The sequence below is a fragment of the Phyllostomus hastatus genome, unplaced genomic scaffold (genome assembly GCF_019186645.2).
Source record: "Phyllostomus hastatus isolate PE091 unplaced genomic scaffold, TTU_PhHast_1.1 phas_contig_150, whole genome shotgun sequence".
NCBI classification, from domain to species: domain Eukaryota; kingdom Metazoa; phylum Chordata; class Mammalia; order Chiroptera; family Phyllostomidae; genus Phyllostomus; species Phyllostomus hastatus.
This window is the reverse complement of record NW_025333611.1, coordinates 7441098-7459715: the sequence shown is the minus strand read 5'-3', so window position 1 is coordinate 7459715 and position 18618 is coordinate 7441098. Positions and strand designations below refer to the sequence as shown.

Genomic DNA, 18618 nt, shown 5'->3' with positions numbered 1-18618 from the left:
CTCCCCTCAACCACAGCCCAGGGATGGCCTCGCACCCAGAACCCCCGCCACGGGCTCTCTGAGGTGTCCTGTTACAAACTCAGGAGTGCGCGTGGCCTCGCTCTTCTGTCTTCCTTTTTGAATGAGTGCCCGAGCTCCGCTCTTGGAGCTCCCCCTGGGGACTGAGGAGGACGTTCTCGAAGGGGGCGGGAGGACGTGCTCACCCAGAATAGGACACGGACGGGGACGTGGGCAAGTACCTGTGTCCCCTCTGGGGCCGGGCCCACCTCTCCCCCTTCGCTGCTTCCACTCTGGAATCTCTATCTGGAGCCAAAGCTACCTCCGTGCCGAACAAGGAGGGAAGGGAAGGCACTCAGCGACCTCGAGGCCAGACATATGTCCCCAGAGTGCTCGTGGGGAAAGCGCCATGGTCGCCGGCATGGACAGGGAGCCAACCGTGCTACCTCTGCTGACCGAGCAGCTCCCCTCTGGTTCTGAGAGACAGGAGAGTGGGGGAGGGGGAGTGGGGTGGTGGGAATGACCAGGGGTGGCTCCACCCACCTCCACGTCTCCTGTGTTCTCCTACTTGGCAAACGGGGACGATCATCACACAGAAAGCGAAAGACCCTAACTATCTGCCCGGAGGAGTGGGGCCAAGGTCACTGAGCTTCAGATCTAGAAAAGGCCATGGACACGGTGAGGAAACAAGAGCCCTGCGAGCGAGGGTTCCTGCCCAGGGGCACCGTCGTGGCCGAGCTAAAAATGACCGTCATTCTCACAGAAGTAGCCAACGCTTGCAGAAATGTTCCCTGCGTGCCAGATACTGCGCAAAGTGCTGTGTGTGCATGACCTCACCGGATCCTCCTAAAAACCCGTGACGTGGGTTCCACTACTATTATTCCCATTATGCTGACGAGGAAACGGAAGAAGAGGAAGGTTAAGCAAACTGTCCAAGATGCTCTTCTTACCATCTCCTGTGCCAGAAAGACACCCCAAATCCCTCTCTACGTTGCCATGAAGCTGAAGACCACCAGAGTCTCAAAGTCTCAGGGGGCGGGGAGAGAGGGTTTGGGGCCGAGATGTGGATCGGATGAGCCACAATGGGATGGTCGAATACTCTCGTGTCAGAGCTGTGCTTATTTCCTTCTGTCTTTAGAGGGAACGCCACCCTTAGAGTGCATGGCATCGAAAACTCCGAAGGCCGTGAGGGCGCGTGGAAAGACGTGAACGCCAGCCTTCACATGAAGCGTCCCTGGTGGCCTCTGGCCTTTCCAAAGCCAACAGCAGACTGCGACGACAATGGGACTTGAGCAATTATGACGAGGATATAAATGAACGTGATTTAAATACCAGGGGCATGATAATTTTGGGAATGGCTATAAACCTAATAATCTCATTCTTGCAATGTCCAATTATGGTGTTTTAATTAAAACCTCCTAAGGAGATGGGCGGCCAGTCAGGCTTAGCTTAATTATCTTTATACTTAGTAACTGGCCCCAAATTAAAACAAAATTTAACCAAGGGGGAAAGTTTCCTGTTTCCAGGGAGACACACCTATTTCGTTTTTGATAATAAGCGAGAACAGGCTGGCGGAGAGGCCATGAGCGTCCAACACCATTCCAGGCACGGGGCACCTTCAGCAGTGTGAGACGAGGCCCCCGGTGCCTGGACGAGAAGACGAACCTTCGCGGAAACACGTCTCACACTCAGGGGCAGGCGACTGTGAGGCGGGTGGACTGCCCGGCGAGTTCACAGACGTTCAAAGGGAAGACGTGATTGACTCGGGGGGCCCGATGTTTAATCCTCTTGATTTACAAAGAGTGACTGCTCAATACTTTGTCAGATTAAGGAACCAGAAGATTGACACATGGAAGGTAAATCCTAGGGTTTTACCACCCCCTCCAAAAGCCCTTTAGGAAAGGATGGGAAAAAAACTCCAAACCTTGCAACTCACATAACACGCGAATGGCCAAAGCAGAGCCTGTTCTCTGGGCTGTTCCGTGAACTTGGGTCGAGTCCCGGTTTGGTCCTGGCACCACGATGCAGGGACTGCAGACCCTTCTAGTCCGGGGGCCCTAACCTTCCTCTCGAATCAAGAAGAGCTAACAGAGAAATCACTTCAGCATTAGCTGAAGGAAACTAAGCCGTCCCCTTGTATACCTCAGAAAAACATTAATAGTAAGGAAATAAGATAGAGCGCCTCACCCTGGTGAAAGAGTCCCAGCTGCTTCCCCAGAGGAAAAATACATAAATGCCTTGGATCGGAAGGGTGCTGGGACAGCGGCGATGGACGTTGTCACGGTGTTGCTAGTGACTTTCTGGGTTGGGTGGGGTGACGAGGAGCCGGAGCCCGGGCTCCTGGGGAGCAGCGCTGGGCTCCAGACAGCCGCGTTTAGTGTGACGGGACACAGCAGGGAGCTGGGCAGGCCGGGCCCTCGCAGGCCCGCAGCAGCATGCCTTCCCCGTCTCTGCAGTGGTGTGTTTGATGAGTGTTTCGATACCATCTCAGGGCCCGGGGGGCGGGTTTCTGATACGCCTTTGACAGGGGCCGCTGGTGATGAACATCCCTCCTTGCAGGGACGGCTTAAGTGGTGCCCCACGCCCTTCCTTTCTCCTGAGGTCATAACCTCTGTTCTTAAAGAGATGTTCCTGCCTCCCTCCTTGTCTTGGCTGAAGTCATCCTCCCGCAAGCTACTGGGGGAACAGCCTGAGCAAGGGGCTAAACGACCACCACCAGGTCTGAACCAGACCACCGCATCCCGATGCCTCACTGGGCTCTCTGCCTTGGGGTGGGGTCTGCACCCTGGCTGCGGGTGTGCAGGGGCAGGGGTCAGCACGTGAACACTGCCCTTCTCAGACCTCCCTGGGGTGCACGGCCTGAGTCTTGCTCCCCGTTGCATCCTCTGGCACCCCTTTATCCCAGCCTCAGAAACGACCTTTAACCGTTAATTATTCGAGAGGTAGCACTTTTGGGCAAGGTGGTCGTCCTGCCCCCCCTAATGATGGCAGTTCATTTATCATGGGCGTGCAGTACACCAGTTCCCCCAGACCATTAAATCTGCCCTTGGCCTTGGCAGAAAGTAACCCGCACAGCACTCCGTTTTCACCCATGACACCCCGGGAAGCATCCGAAGAATCCCTCACGCACGGGGGCCGCCGATGTGGTGGTCCCCTCAATTCACACTGTGGTGACAGAGGGGAGATCAAGAGCCTGTCCACGTCTGGAGTCTGTGGACTAAATCCTCTGGTGCTCGGAAGACACCTGGCTTTGCACTAAGAAGCTGCAGGGACCGTCACGTGGGCCTCGCTGCTACAAACAGAGGAGGCGATAAGGATGCTCCTCTGTAACCATGAACCTGCCTGAGCAATCTGGCCCCTTCGAAGGATGGGGATTTGGGTGCTGGCAGGTCCAGGACCCACGAGGGTCCCTCCGCCCCACGCCCGGGGCTTTGGACCCTGACTGCTGCTGGAGAAGCAACATCGTGCCGCTCCATTGACGGGAGGGCGCTTTCGTGACGGAGTGGAGTTCGTGCTCTGCGCGGCCTTCAACTTGGCGCCCCCCTACAGTGACGCGTCTCAACGTTCTCTCCAATCGGTTTTTCTCATTAGCTCTTGGGTGACTCCTGCACTCTGTAATTATTTCTTTCACTGGCACTTAGGCCGGTATTGTATCCTTTGCCTAATAATTACTGTAATTACAGTCGCTATATTGGAGTTGGGTGCTTGTGTGATAAACGGTTTTATTAAATGTGTTTGACGGGAAGCGATTTCTAAGTGGGCGTCTGCGGGAAATGATCGAGGTGCTGCTCTGAGACGTGTTTGAATGTTTTTGGATAATAAAGAACTTGATGAAGTAGGAACACGACGGGAACGAGCAGCGGAGGACGCGGTGCCATGGAATTCAAGGAAAATTCCTAACGAATCGCAAGCGCTGCGTAAGAGCGGGCGGGTCTGCGGCCCTGGTCTCCCTGGGCCCTGTAGCACGTTCCGGCTCAACGAACCGTCAGCGCTGAACGCGGGCGACAGTTGTTAAGAAAGGCGAGAGGTGCTGCCCGCACAAGCGCCAAGCTCCCCCTGTCTCCCTTCCTTCCTGCACCCGACTCCCAGCCTTTAGAGGCCACTGGGGCCCGGTTCCAGGGCGGGGTCCCTGCAGAGCAGGAACGCCTCTGTGGCGAAGTCCTCTATTTTTTTTTTTTTTTTTTTTTTAAGGAAATCAAGGGATTAGCTCTACTTTTTTTTGCTCCACCAGAAAAGGGAGAGTTGCTGGGACTGGGGGATGTCAATGGAAAGAAAAAACAAACAAGCAAGCAGATTTAGGACTCGGTTGAAAAGCTGCTCCCTCCTCTGGGAGGGTCTCAGCCTCTCAGCCCGCTCCTGAGCCCAGGGAGCTGCGCTGCCCGCGGTGACGTGTGCGCGCAGCTCTGCCCGCCGCGCTCCACGGGCAGCCTGCCTCTGCCACACGTCGACTGCCCACGGCCCAAACGCTCACGTTTGCTCGGCGCACTCTGTGGGCCCACTGAACTGTAATAATTCAGCTCCGCTTATTAGCTCTCCCCAAGACCTGTGCACAGTGCTGAGTGCTCTCAGTCCTCCCGCCCCTCCCTGGAGTTACGCACCGTTATTATTTCCGTTTTGCAGGCACGCTAGGTTAACTTGCCAAAGTCACACGCCCGGAAGGGGCAGAGCTAGGAGTTCCTTCCAGCCACACAGGCTGACCCCACAGCCTCCGTTATCCTGTCCCCCAATTTCTACGAGCCGTTGGGTGACAGGAACATGTTTAGCAAATGCTGCAGTCCCTAACAGTGGGAGGCTTCTCGGCACAACGGATGATGGGGCTTCACAGAAAGTGATTCGTGGGTTCTCTGAGCCTGTTCCTTTGACAGACAGCAAACCCTCCCTTCCCCTCAAGGTGCTGCGTTCTCTGGGCGACCACAGAGTGCTGGGGGAACCTAGGGGCTCCACACCACGCTCTGGGCTGGGGTGCCTGTTCAAGGCCAGGGGCTGTCAGGAGAGCTCATGGGTAGGTCAGTCTCACCTGGGCACACATACTCCTTCTTCTGCACGTCCGCCACGTTGAAGCCCCTCAGGTGCACAGGTGCCATGCAGAGTGTGAACTGGCCAATCGTCCGCCGCTGCCGCAGCCAATCTGAGAGCCAGGCCAGGTGGCAGTCGCAGTGCAGGTGGTTGGAGTGGAGGCGCCTGGGAGAGGAAGGGACAGAGGGAAGCCACTGTCACAGTGCGGAGAGGGGAGCCTGCCACCAGCTGAACAGGGGAGGCCAGACCTCTCCTCCCCGTTCTCCAGCGTGAGGGTCCTCAGGAGCCCCGGGAGCATCTCCCTCTGCACCCCGGTCACCGCAGGGGCCTCCACGCTGACATCACCAGGCCACAAACGACAGGCACCCTCACACGCAGGCCCCACCCAATGGATGCCTCTGGGGCTCGGAGCAATTCACTCTCTCAACAGTAATTCCGCACTTTTCTTTCCCGCTCAGGAAAGCCTCAGCACATGGGGGGTGGGGGAGTGGCGTCATCACAGTGACATGATCACAGTGACAGTCCTCATTGCAGCCAAACTTTAGTACTTGAGCTAGCACAAGTGATAGACAGCTTCAAACGGCGTCTTGATCTCCATGCCCAGCTACGGGGGCCTTGGGGCTGAGATCTGAGGTGCGTTTACCCTTTCTTCTCTCCCTGAGTATCCCTTTAATGAACCCTCTGTGTGTGTCCCGGTGAGCCCCAAAGCAGCACCACTGAGGGCACCAGGCAGGCTGAGAAGGCATGGAGAGAAGGTGTATCCCCCTCCCAAGGTCAAGTCCACCTGGTATATCTGCTATTCTGGCTGGTTGAAGTACCTCTGGAAAGACTTTCTAACCAGTTCCAGGACTCTGGCTTTCTCCCTCTTGTAGCTGTGATTTCAGATTAATTTCTTGCCCTCGGGGGGAGTAAGATTCCATAGAGTGATTGGTAGGTTCCACTTCCAAGGGGAATCCTGTATGGTTAAATGACTTGACTTTCCTTTCCAGTAACTGGGGGGCATACTAAGGATATCCAGGGGCTTCTGCAGAGCCTTCCCCAGGGGTTTCCCACTTGCACGTTCCCTACAACCCTAGGTCATTGGAAGTGGTAGCAGGAGAGTTTAAGTCATACGAGGCTTCAGTAAGCCAGATCCTTACTCGGCTGTCTGGTGCACATTTCAAACACCCCGTCCTGGGGACACGCTAATCAGCCAGCAGCGTCTGGGGACTCTCAAGCACTCTGTGTCAAGCCAGTTAACGCTGAGTGGCAGCGGAGAGTGGCGGCCCAGGCTACCCCCGTGCCTGCCATGGAGAGAGCTGAAGGGCTCTTGACCACACTCCAGTTAGCGGAAGTTAAACGTCGATCGCTACACGTTGGCCAGGAGCCGCCAACTTGTGCCGCATGCTGGCCAGCCTCCCTGCCCAGCATGGATGCCACGTCCTGCAGGACAGCTCCGCGGGGGCCCCGGCAGCCTCGGGGGGCCCCAGACCCCATCATATCAGACCGACTAAAGGAACACGATTCTCACAGAAGATGTCATTTTTTTCTGCTGAAAAAAACTTGGAAAGACTTTTATGATTTTGTTTTAAAATGACTGATTTTGAGTTTATAAATTTCTTTTTGTGCTTCAGAGCCCATATTTAAGGTTAAACGCATTTTAATAGGCTCCCAGGCCTGAGACACGCTGCCTATAATGGGCTCTAAGCAACTCTCCCCTTTGGGTTTCGAAGCTCAGACGCCACCCCCACCCCATGCTGCCGAAGGTGCTCCAGAGAGGCGCAGCAGGTGCGAAGGGGTTGGGTGGGGGGGTGCAAAACGCTAAGCTGGGGGAAGGACCCCAGGTCTAAAGGGGAAAGCCAGTCCTCTGGCTATTCCATAAGGATGACCGCTTTGCGCTGGGCCAGAGCGGGGTCTGTGGGTGTGCTCGCAGCTGGCTCCTCTCTGCTCAAGGTCATGGGGAGAAGAGGGAGTTCCCGGGAACCAGAAGCGTGAGTGAAAGGGACCGGTCTCCTGAGGGACCGGGGATTCCATGGCCAGACACACGGGCCGGGGAGAAAGGCTGCCCAGGAAAATGGCAACAGTGAGCCCGCCGGGGGGACAGGCAAGGCAGAGGCAGGCTGGCCGCACGTGCAGGCCGAGGGGCCAGGGGTCTTTTGTGCGCCCACAGGAAGCACCTTTGAGTGAGTTTGGCTCCCGCTGGGACAGGCAGTGAGGAGTGGGAGCTGAGCAAACGGGATTCACTCTGCAGCAACGAGCGTGGGCCCAGGAGCCGGGGCTCTGCGAGCAAACTCCCGTCAGGTCCCATCAGGGCTGAGAGATCAGTGGGAGCGCAGAGGTGAGGGTTCAGGTGAGTCAGGTGCTGACGGAGCAGATTCGTTTCTGAGATCATCAGGATGTCAGAGCCTCCCCTTTTGGAAGATTCTATTAGGCTGGTTCCTCCTCCATTCCCCGTGGCCAGCCCCAAGCCGCCTCTCCCCTTAACCTTGCTACAGATGCTCCCTGAGCCTTTGTCCTGGTAGGGATTTCTCCTCTCCCAAGTGGGACCCTGGAGAAGAGGTGGCCAAGAATGACCTGATGGCTCTTGTCAAAGCCTGGGGCAGCTGGTGGGCTCAGCTTCCCCATCGGGTTGTCACGCCCCGAGGCACCGGAAATGCCGGGCGGGTGGAGCCGAGCGGAGCCTGTCCAGCTGCCTTTCATACCGTGTTTGGGGGGTCAGACTGAGTAAAATCGCCCCAACGACAAGTATTAGAAGAAAAACAATCGTGTTCATCCTAAGATGTGAGCTGTATGCTGCCAGGAGTATTTCTCATTCTCCTGGGCGAGAAGGGACATTACTTTAATTACTGTCAGCAGTTTTGGTGAGTCGGGGTGGCAATGACTGGGGGCGGGTGGTCTCCAGGGGCTGTTTGACCACACGGAAAGCTCTGGTCTCACCTCCCTCAGCTCACCTGCAACCTGTTCTTCGTTTTTTGTTTGTTTGTTTGTTTGTTTCTGCTGAACAGGATGCACTCAGGCTCTGATGCCGCACTGTCCGAATATAACTTTGTCTCTGCGCTTTATGACCGTGACTTTGGGTGGTGATGTAATGCTAGGCCTCACCCTCTGTAAGTGGGGATATGAATGATGACACCCCCCCCCCCCCCCACGGTGGCTGTGAGGGCTGAAATGATTCACACAAGTGCTTAGCACAAGGCCTGGCGCACCACAAATCTCTGAAGCCATGTTCGATGTTACTCTTGTCGGGAGGAGACTCGCTCCAGACCTCTCTCCCCACCCAATGTACAAGGCTGCCTGCCATCTCGGATTTGGACGCCGAGGCACTGGGGTGGCGGGGCGGCTGCTGTGCGCTGTCCTGCACTTTCTCGCCGACAGAGACACCACACCCCAGGTTGGCAAAACCACCTTCACGGAAAATAAGGTGAATGAATACGAATGCCAATTTGTAAAAGGTGCCTTTTAGCCACAGACTCGAAATTAAATTTCCAGCAAATCCTTTTACAGGGAGCCAGTGTTCATTTTCTATAAAATGTGGCTTTCTGAATTCAATATAAAAGCTTTCCTTTAGAAATCCCATTTATGACTTCCTTCCTCTCTCCTCTGCTCCCCACTTCTCCAGCACCAGGCGCCCCCCCCTTTAATTACAGTGAAGGGGGATTAGTCAGCTCAAGTCCCCAGGGAGCTCTGCACAGAGCCATCTCCGAAATTAAACTAAAGAGAAAATGGCACAAGGCAGGGAGCAAAGAGAACAGACGAGATTGATTGATTGATTCGAACTCATCAGATGAGTGGCCAGGACCATGCGAAGACTGGCAACAGAAACGAGGAGAATAAACTCGCCCACTCTCCACCCCCCACACCCAGACAAAGCACCAAAGACCTAGGCCTAGCCACGCCCCCTCCCGTGGACCTGGCCCAGCTTCTGTTATCGCCGCTCCTAAGCTCAGATAAGAAGAGGAGAAGTAGAGGTCACGGAGGCGTGTCCTTCTCCAGCCCGTTTCGTGGTTTGCTGGGTACTCTGACGAGGTCTTTGAGGACCCAGTGGTTTCTCCTTAAAACTCCATCACTGCACCACCCCAATTTAAAAGCAGGGCAGAGATGGATTTTCGTGGCTGCATTATGTTATCACATCAGGGATCAAAGGGAGAATTGGGGAACAGTGGTGGGATCGGGACCCAGATTATTTTTCTTCTTCCTCCTAATAACCAGTAGTGTCTGTGTGCACCCCACGGCCAGACACACCTGGGTAGCACATTTCCTTCTCCCAAAACCTGGGAGGCAAGCATGTAACTCTCTTTCCTTGAAGCACAGAGGGAGGAAGACACCGCCCGGAGTAGGCGGTATGTACACCTGGCCGTGAAACTCAGGTCTGCCGACTCCCTCTCTGTGTCCTTCTGAGGGCGCTCCCTCCTGCTTCCTTGTAAATGGTTCCGTGGGTCTTGGCTTCATTCTCACCTGAGATGAGGTCCCGTTCGCACCAAGGCAGGGGCTCTCAAACCTCAGAGCACCGGGATCTCCTGAGGGCTGGCCCCGCCCGGGAGAGTCTGATTCCACGGGGCTGGGGCGGGGCCTCAAGTTTTGCTTTTCCGACAAGTTCCAGGTGCTGTTGGCGCTACTAGCCCAGGGGCCCTACTTTGGGAACTGCCGCTCTAAGGATTTTCATCTCTCTGTGGTTTCCGTGTTGCTTAGGGGCCATGGAGAAGCTGGTTGCCTAGTACTGTCAGTCCTGATTTCTGGCTAAATAGTGATGATGATGACGATAAAACATTGTCATCATTTGCTGTCTACTCCATGCCGACACTTGACATGTCTAGTCTCATCTGAGCACCCCACCCCCATTTCTAAGGAGGAAGTAGAGGCCCCAGAGCCAATACAGGGCGCAGCAGGAATTCTAGCCCATGGCCTGGGTCCTGAGTGTATTTGGCTGAAACCTCGGAGGGGCTGGCTCTCCCCTACAGTGCTGATGTGAACACCCCTGAGGCTCCACCCACAGGAAGAGCATGGGTGTGAGCCTCCTTGGAACTTGGCGGACGAATCTACAAAAGGGTCTCTGGCTGAGTAGAGGGGAACTCGCAGGGAATGAGGGCACTGAAACGGCTCTGGGTGTGGGATGTTACGGGGAGATTTACTTCCTGAGTACACAGGCTGAAGGCTTGGGCCCACCCGAACACGGGTGATAAAGAGCCGAGTCTCTACCAGAACATCATCCAGGACGCAGGTGAGCAGGGGAGTGCGGCGGGTGGGGGCAGGGAGGGTGGGCTAAGGCGCCCTCTCCCCCACGGGCCGCAGAGGGGAAAACTACGGTAATCACGGGCAATATGGGAGAACCGCCGGGGGTCACATGACACGGGCTAAGGGAGCGGTGAGTCGTTACGACCCGGTTCTACACGCTCTGTGAGAACACACACTAACAGACTTTCCCACCGAGTTGGAAGACACAAGGAAGATTCCCAGGACGAAGAGCAACGAGTCTGTCTGCCCCAGAAGGGTGGGTCAGAACCACGGACGGCACCTGCACGCTCCCGCATCTGCCCTCGCTCACCAACACCCCCTCAGTCAGCAGCGGAAGGAGGTAGCATTTGGACAGAAGGACCGCCCAGCAAGTCAAAGCTCCGTGGGCTTCACACGCAGCTTCGACTGCCACACTTTGGGCTGCAGGCGATGGGCAGCGGATGGGGGAGGAGACAAGGACCCTTACTCACAGAGTTCGAATCTTCGGCATGTGGTTGAAGCTGGTGACCAGGATGCGGCTGATGTTGTTGTTGTTGAGGGTGCTGCGGAGACAGAGGGAGAAGGGAGAGGGTCAGCAGGGGAGCGGCCTGAGGGGCACCAAAATGCTCACAGAAGTGGGGGAGGGAAGGATGTGACTGCAAGAGGGACCGCGGATCACCAGTCATGGGGCAGTGGGTGGAGCAGCTGGAGACAAGTGGATGGGTCTCCCAGAAGTAAGAGAATCCGTGATTCCCTTTTTCAGGTGGGTCCTTCCTCCCCCTGCTGCCAGCTTCATACTTACTGACCCACCTGGAGCAATAATATTACTTCCTGAAATCCTGCTATGTGCTGAGGGCTTCGTCACAATAGCTCTAATTCTCACACCTACAATGCTGGTTGCGTGTGTATTGCTGTCCCCATTTTAGAGAGAAGGAAACAGATACACATCATCTTGCTCAGTCATACACAGCCCTACAAGGCAGGCACTACCTTCATGCTACACACGAGGAGGCTGAGCCACAGAGAAGTAAGGTGGCTTTCCCAGGGACCCAGAGCCGCTACGCTCTGGAGATGGGATTTGAACCCAGCATTATCCTGCTCCAAGCTCCTTGTGCTGCCCCATGTACATACTGCCTACATAGGGTGCCACGTGGACAGGTTATTCTGGCGCTTGGTGAGTCTGTGAGGGCAGGGATGAAGTCTCCCCTTCCTCGTGCATCTCCATGACCAGGGGATGGGAACTCCTACAGCAGGACATTAGCACTGACTGGCTTCTTTTAAGTGAAAAGCAAAGAGAGAGATGTGGGCTCCGTGAATGGACCAGAATGAACTAAGACCGCCAAAGAATGAAATCGGGCTGCAGGCATGTGCCGCCCCGGGCCTGCCCTTCTATGGACGCCTGTTACAGAAGCCCAGGGGAGGCCATCTGCAGAGGGGGAAATGGCACGAAGGCAGAACAGTCTTTGCTCATCGGCTGGGCAGATGTTTTGGCCTTTGGCTCTTAATGAACACATGATCTTCCTCTTAAAGTGCCCTCTAACATTTTCTGTTTTGGGCACTACTACAGCCCCATGACGTGACCCACACGCGGTTCAAATTAAGTCTTATACAGCCTAGTTGTGTGGTCTTGGGCTAATTGTCAACACCTCTCATCCACAGGCCCTTCACTGGCGGATGGAGGCAGGTGACGGCACCACCACACGGGGAGGCGGGGGTGAAAGGCTTAGCATGCAGTCCGCGGCTGGTGAACGGAGGCTCCCACTTTCCTGACAGTGCTGGAGAGAGCCTGGTCCTGTCCCTGTCATTCCTGTCCTCCCCACCCGCCCCACCCCCATGGAAACAGAAACAGAGCTTCGTCTGTACCACCCCCGCCAAGGGGCCCGGCCCAGACCCCTTTTCCAGCCCCGTTGACCCTCACTCACAGTGGGATTCCGGTGATCGCACCCCCTGCGTCAGGCTATTCCTCAACAATCCCCGGCCTTCGTGGCATTTGTTTGGCCAACAGGCCCAAGAGGAAATCTGCTTACACAGAACCTGATGCGCTTTCTTCCTTCCCGCCCGTATTTATTAAGCAGCTCCCGTGTGTCTGGCATTATTTTAGACATATCCTGTGGTAAAAAGGAGTGAACAGACCAAATTTACACTGCCTGCTTCTGCCTACTCCGCACCTTTACTAATGCACCTGTGCAGGCACTTTGCATTTTATGAAGTTGAACCTACTGAGCTGTTTTGTTTTATGTGGCTTATCTTTTCTATGAGTGTGTCAGTGTGTGTGTGAATCCATCCCAGCTCTACCCACTCAGGGAGCGTTCAGAACATCTCACCAGACAGAGCTGGAGAATCTATCACTCCCATCAGACCTGGCTCTCCTGCCTTAGCAGGATGCTTCCTGGGGGCGAGAAGGATGCCCCCCTACCCCCTTCTCCAGCAGATTAGAAATGCTTTAAACGGCGCCTTGGTTTCCCCTTCTACCCATCCCAGAGTTCTCGGCTCCACTTGACCAGCCAGAAAATCTAAGCATCCTCCTTATTGCTCACAGGGGAAAAGCAAGGCGGCTTTGCAGAAGAGTGGCTTCCTTCCAGCCGGGCTGGCTGTGGACCCAACACCAGGTCGAGTTCACAGCCAGCCTTAATTGAGCTGAATAGACGGTGCAGTTATATGCGGGGCTGCGACTAACTGCATCCGGCCGCGGTCCGGCAGCGGTCCGGCGGCGATGACTTATTAAGGCATTACCACACTGATATTTAAATGTGAGCCATAACGATGGCTATAAAACATTCACGATAACGGCAATTATCCCAGGACCAGAATGACGAAACACAGTCCTCGGACTTCCGTGACCTGCCGCACGGGGCTGGCCAGCCCACGGGCGTCAGTGTGTTGGTGACCTCCTCGACACTGACTTCCACGGCAGCTAGGGTTTTCGTTTCCCTAACGACCACAAATTGATTTGATTCCCAGCCTTGGCGGCATGCGCCTGTGCAGGGAGCACGGTGCTCTGTTTGGTTTTTGAGCCCCTGCCGAAGGAGGCGGCATCTGACAGAGGTGCTGTTGTCATAACCCCAACACAGTGGGCGGAGTGGGTGAGCATGCGCCTTGAAAGCGGAGACCTGGTTGGGGTTCTGGCTCTGCCACTGTAGCCTCTGCAACCCTAGGTCCGTTTTCCTGATCTGATTGGGTCTCCTCCTTTGCAACAGGGGGACGGTAATAACAGCACTGATTTCATGCAGCTTCAGCGGCGATTAAATGGTAAGAAGCTAATAATTGCCCGTATTAAGTGAGAGCCTATTGTACGCCAGGCAGACGCTGGGCCAAGGGTTCCACTGGTACCATGTCCGTGAGTCGCTCCACCGCCCCGTGAGGCAGGCACTTTGCTGTCATCGTCTCTGTTTCCTGGAGGAAGCGTGTGGTGGCAGCAGGGTAGGAGCCCAGACAAGCCTGGCTCTGGGAAGGATGCCTCTATCTGTTGTCTGTTGCTGCTGCAACAGGTTACTGATAATTCAGGAGCTCAAAACAACACAAATTTATCCCTTGTAGTCCGGAGGCCAGAGGTCTACAATGGGTCCACGGGACTGAGTTTTTTCTGGGAGCATCGGGAAGGGAATTTGCTGCCTGGCCTTTGGCTGCCTGTAGAGGCCACGTACATTGTCTGGCCTCGGCCCCTTCCTTGGTCACTCCTACCTCTTACTTCTGCTGGCTCTGTGACCTCCTCTTTCTCTCTAACGAAGGCCCTTGCGATGGATGGCATCACTGGATAATCCAGGTCACTTCCCCTCTCCTGATACTCAGTCCCGTCCGCCAAGTCCCTATATTATAGTCATCGGTTCCTGGGATGAAGCATGGACATTTTGGGGCAGCATCCTCAGGGGACCGCCATGCCCCGAAACAGGCGTGGAAAGCACACTTGTGAGCACCCTGCCAGGCTCACAGGCCACGGTCAGTAATCATTAGCTCTTGTTCCTGTTGTTCGTTTGGCCCTTCACAGTTTATAATGCACTTTTACATTCATCTCATTCGATCCTTGCAGCGATCTGAAGTCGGAATTATGGTTCCCATTTTACAGATGAGCAGCGTGAGGCTACGAGAGGTAGGAGGCTCACCCAGGGCGGCACAGGGGCTCCTGGGGAATCCAGGCCCTGCTGTGCTTTCTTTACACCGCAGTTCCTCCCAGCTTGCTTGCTGCCTCCTGTGCTTAGGGTGAGTTTGCTACTCCATCATGGTATTCTCCGTCTCGGCCACTCTGGGACCCACAGCTGGAAACAACTGGACAAGCCTCCTGTTGCCTCCTGTTCTACACACGTCTTTAGAAATTGAGCAACAGAAAGAGAAATGGCTTGGTCTGCCCGTGGCCCGCCCCCACCCCCACTGGGTGGCTGGTTCAGACCGCCCTGCGGCGGCCTCATCACCTGCACCGTGTTTCCCGCCACATCCTGGCAGGGTTCTGCCAGATTCTGGAGTCTAGTTTTGTCCTCACTGCTCTGCTCCTTTGGAAATATTTTGAGAAAATATGCTTTACCCCAAGTCACCCAGGTCAGAGGCTTTTCCCTAAGTAAATGCTTTCAATTCAGCCTGTTTTCAAGTTCAGAGTCACATTAATTGTATCCAACTGCAGGACTGTTCTGGCTCCCCGTATTGCACCATCATGAGCTATGGAATAGGCATTTCAGTTGGAACTAGCAGTGAGGCACCTCCCCCCGACGGGATTTCAGAGACAGTCCTCCTACCTCCCTTTCTCTCGTACAAAGCCCTTCCCCATTATACACCCCGTATTTATATTGTGACTCAGTTTGACCCGTACACTGTCTCATGTCTCTTCTGCTTTTCCAGACTCAGAGCATACATGCCTAATGAAAAGGGATCGTTTTCCACATTGAAATGATCTATCTGGACAATGCTGCTTCTCCCAATGGATCCCACTCTCAGTGTGTGCCCTACAAGGAGGGCATCGAACATTTCTTCCCCAGGGGCACTAGGAGCTGAGGGAACTTACCCTTGCTTCTGTAGGGCACACGGTGAACCCCAATACCCTGAGAAAGTGTGTGCCTCCCCATGTTCCTCGGTGAAATACCGGGGTCCTGTGGCACGATGAGACCCCCACCCCCACCCCGACCCCCCGCTACCCTGGAATGATGAGTGTGTGAGGGACTGGTACACAGTCTGGTCTGTCCCGCAGTTGGACAGCTACATCCCGAGAGCCAAATCTCATCCGGGCATGGCCTGTTTTTGTAAGTAAAGTTTTGCCCATTTGCTCGTGTGCTGTCTATGGCTGCTCTCCTGTTACGATGGCTGAGTAGTTGTGACAGAGACCATATGGCCCGAAAGCCTAAAATATTTACTAACTGGCTTCCCAGCGACAACGCTTGCTGACCTCTGGCTGCTCTAGAGCTGGGCAGAGCTCGTCCTGCCTTTGCCAGCGATGGGCTGTAATGCGCCAGGCAAGGCTGAAAACGGCTCTGTAAGAAGAGGGGATCGGGTCAGAGCCGTTCAGACCTTAAACGCAGGAACAAACACCGTTGGCAGGAGAGCCCGCGCAGCACGTGGCTGGGCTGGGATTCCAGAGCAGGCGGTCTGACTCTGCGCTGCTCCCTTCTTGCCCTCCTCCACCCCTCCCTCCGGAGAACGGGCCTCCCGTTCCCCAGACCCGCGCTGTTGCGACGGAACCGGAGCACGCGGAAGGCCCTGCCTGGGGACAGGGCCGGTGACTCCGCCTTCGGTTGGGCACAGAACAAACTTGGGCGGTGGTTCTCAAAGTGTGATCATCCCAGACCTGGAGCGTCACCCGGGAGCTTGTCAGCGATGCACATCCTGAACCAGAAGAGCTGGGGTGGGCCCAGCCTCCTGCCTTTCGATGGGTCTTCGGAGCAGTCCCACGCAAGCTCAAGTGGAAAACCGCTGAACAAGGGAAAAGGCTAAGAACGGAGCCTTTACCTAAGCGTGGAGTGCAGCATACGGGCTGGCACTGAAGGCCTCTTGTGTGGAGGGCAGTGCTTTCCCACCAAGAAAGAGATCCCGGCTCTGGAATAGGAAACAGTCAGTCCTGGATGGAGGTAGGTGTCATCACTGTGGGAGAGCTCCGCCCCCAGCTCCGCCCCCAGCTCCGCCCCATCCTCTGCTGAGTGGTGAGGTAGGGCTCTCCCTTGGGTCCCTCAAGATAGCCATCTTTGCTCTGAGGACCTAAGTCCAGCTGCAGCCACACCACCCTGGCAACCTTAATAAGGCTGACATTTCCCTCTGTCTCCTCCGATTAGGCCTTCGCTTTATCACTCTGTGCTTTCCTGGCTCTGGGTGCAATCTGCGTGCTGTGTGTCCATAACACTCTGTAATTGGCTCTAATGCAGCGATATTATCTGCGAGCATGTACCACATAATTGTGAAGCCAGGCATCCGCAGGAAGTGCCGCTGCAGCCTCCCAGTGTGCCGACCTTCCGGGGGTACTCTTGGAGCCCCTCTTCTTCCCCTCCGCTCAGGTGTGGATCCAGACTCCTTGGGCCTCTCTCAAGGAGTTCGTCCCTAACTCCAGGCTGATTGACTTCTTAAGTCTAGATAGATACGTAAGGTGGTTTCCTCCTTGACCTTCCCCAGGAAGGAGACTCTCAGTGAGTCATCAGCAGCTATGGCAACAGGGTGGCTTTTTAAAGGGATCCTGCAGGTGTCCTGACCTGTACTTGCAATTGTGGGCGCCCCGTGGCCAGCTCACTGGGTCTGGAAGGTATAAGCACTCCCAACAGTGCCTGTGTTGAATTCACAAGGGCTGACCTCGTTTCATTCTCCCAACCGCCCAGAGACACCACTGTCATTTTCACCTGGGATCCTGGAAAGATCAGCGGACTCTACCCGACCGCACAGCTATAGGGTTGCAGAGCCGATGCGCCCAGTGTGATGCGAGGACCTGTCCTTTTCACCATTTCACCAAACTGCCTCTTACAGGGCTGCCTTCAGACGGGCGGCAGCTGTCCGATTTCCCTGTCTCCCGAGGTGGAGGAGTTGGTCTAGTGGCGGACCCGGCTGTCACTGACTTCAACGTGGCCGGGACTGTGGGGCCTGCTCCTCTGCCATGGCAGCTCAGAGCCACAGCGTTACCGGGTCCTCTCGCCGAGCAGCAGAAAGCGCTGGGCACAGAGGAGGGCAGCGGGACAGGCGACACGGAAGAGGGGGCCATGGTGTCTCAGAGCCTTCTAAGGTCATGGTTTGGCTAACGAGTCTACGTGTTGCCCAAAGCCACCCGTACCATCAACTTGGTTGACCGGGAGTTTCAGGAGTACTGAGGAGAGCCGAGTACAGATCTCCTTAAACAAAGCTCATCTCCCGGCCATTGGGAGCAGACGGTGAGTCTCTGAGGGCCGAGAGGAGGAGGAATGAGCCTCGGACGGACGGACGGAGAGAGAGGAGAGGAGAGGAGAGGAGAGGAGAGGAGGGCGGGAAGCCACCTCTCCTACGGCACCGGCCCTCCCGGACCATCCTGGGCGCGGCACATAACTCATTTCCTTGATCTCCCCGCGGACCGTTTAAATTAAAGCTCATAACCATTGTGTGGGCATATAATGAAAACAACTGATGCCGCACTGATTAGCCCATTACTCTCCACTGTTTGAAAACATAATGATCTCACAAGGGGTCTTATTCACTGACGTATAGCAGTCGGCCTCTCGTTTGACACCTCAAATTAGCAGCCAAAGCAGTAACAGCTGGGGTTTTTGTCTCAATATTTGTACCCGACTCCAAAGTGATTTGGCACCGGGGTGAGCGTTATTTTTAAACAGAGCTCTCACCGCCAAGTAACATTTTAAATGGTCTCCAGGTGTCTTGTAAAATCTACGGGAATAAATACAAACAATCAGCTGCCAATCTGGGCCTTCGACGGTATGGGTTCCTCGGCAGAAGGGCTTGTCTCCGGTCCTTCCCTCGTTATATACATTCATGTGGTGACAGAGAGAAACTCATCCCGTGCCGTGCGGCAGAGGCTCCGTGTCAAGGAACAGCAGGAAAAGATGCCTCCCAGATAAACGTAAGAAATGGAAGGTCGAAAGGGAAAGATGACGTTTCGAACCTTGCCACCGCTCCCCCCGAGCCTGGTGGTGCAGGTCTTCACGACGCTTCCAGCTTCCGAGCATTTGGCCCCTGGATCCCGAAGAACCCCTCCCTTGGGTGTTGGGAGGGTCGCAGACAATGCCTGGCGGTGATTCGGAGTGGTCTGACGGCCTCCCCGTGCCCCGCTGAACTAACTGTAAAGTGCCCCTTACACGACAACACGGATGAAATGGTCTCAGTCTCCTAATGCTATGTCGTCCCCTGGAAACGGGGAGCCTGGACAGCAGCCGATCCTGTCTGCTGCGTTAGTTAGAGGCCAGGCAGCTGCCAGTGTGCACGGATGTCTGCCGTGGGCTGAGGACGAAAGAACGCCTTCCGTCGTACGTA

At 55.4% G+C, this 18618-nt stretch overlaps 1 protein-coding gene across 2 annotated transcripts in view; it reads right to left on the bottom strand.

The window, feature by feature from the left end:
- Positions 1-18618, bottom strand: part of SLIT3 (slit guidance ligand 3) — a 517665-nt gene that overhangs the window by 95751 nt on the left and 403296 nt on the right. For both annotated transcript variants that reach the window (XM_045824010.1, XM_045824020.1), the window contains exons 7-8: positions 10695-10766; positions 5015-5178 (exon numbers count right to left, since the gene is read on the bottom strand). In XM_045824010.1, the coding sequence (XP_045679966.1) occupies positions 5015-5178; positions 10695-10766 (236 nt within the window). The remainder of the gene's footprint in view (positions 1-5014; positions 5179-10694; positions 10767-18618) is intronic.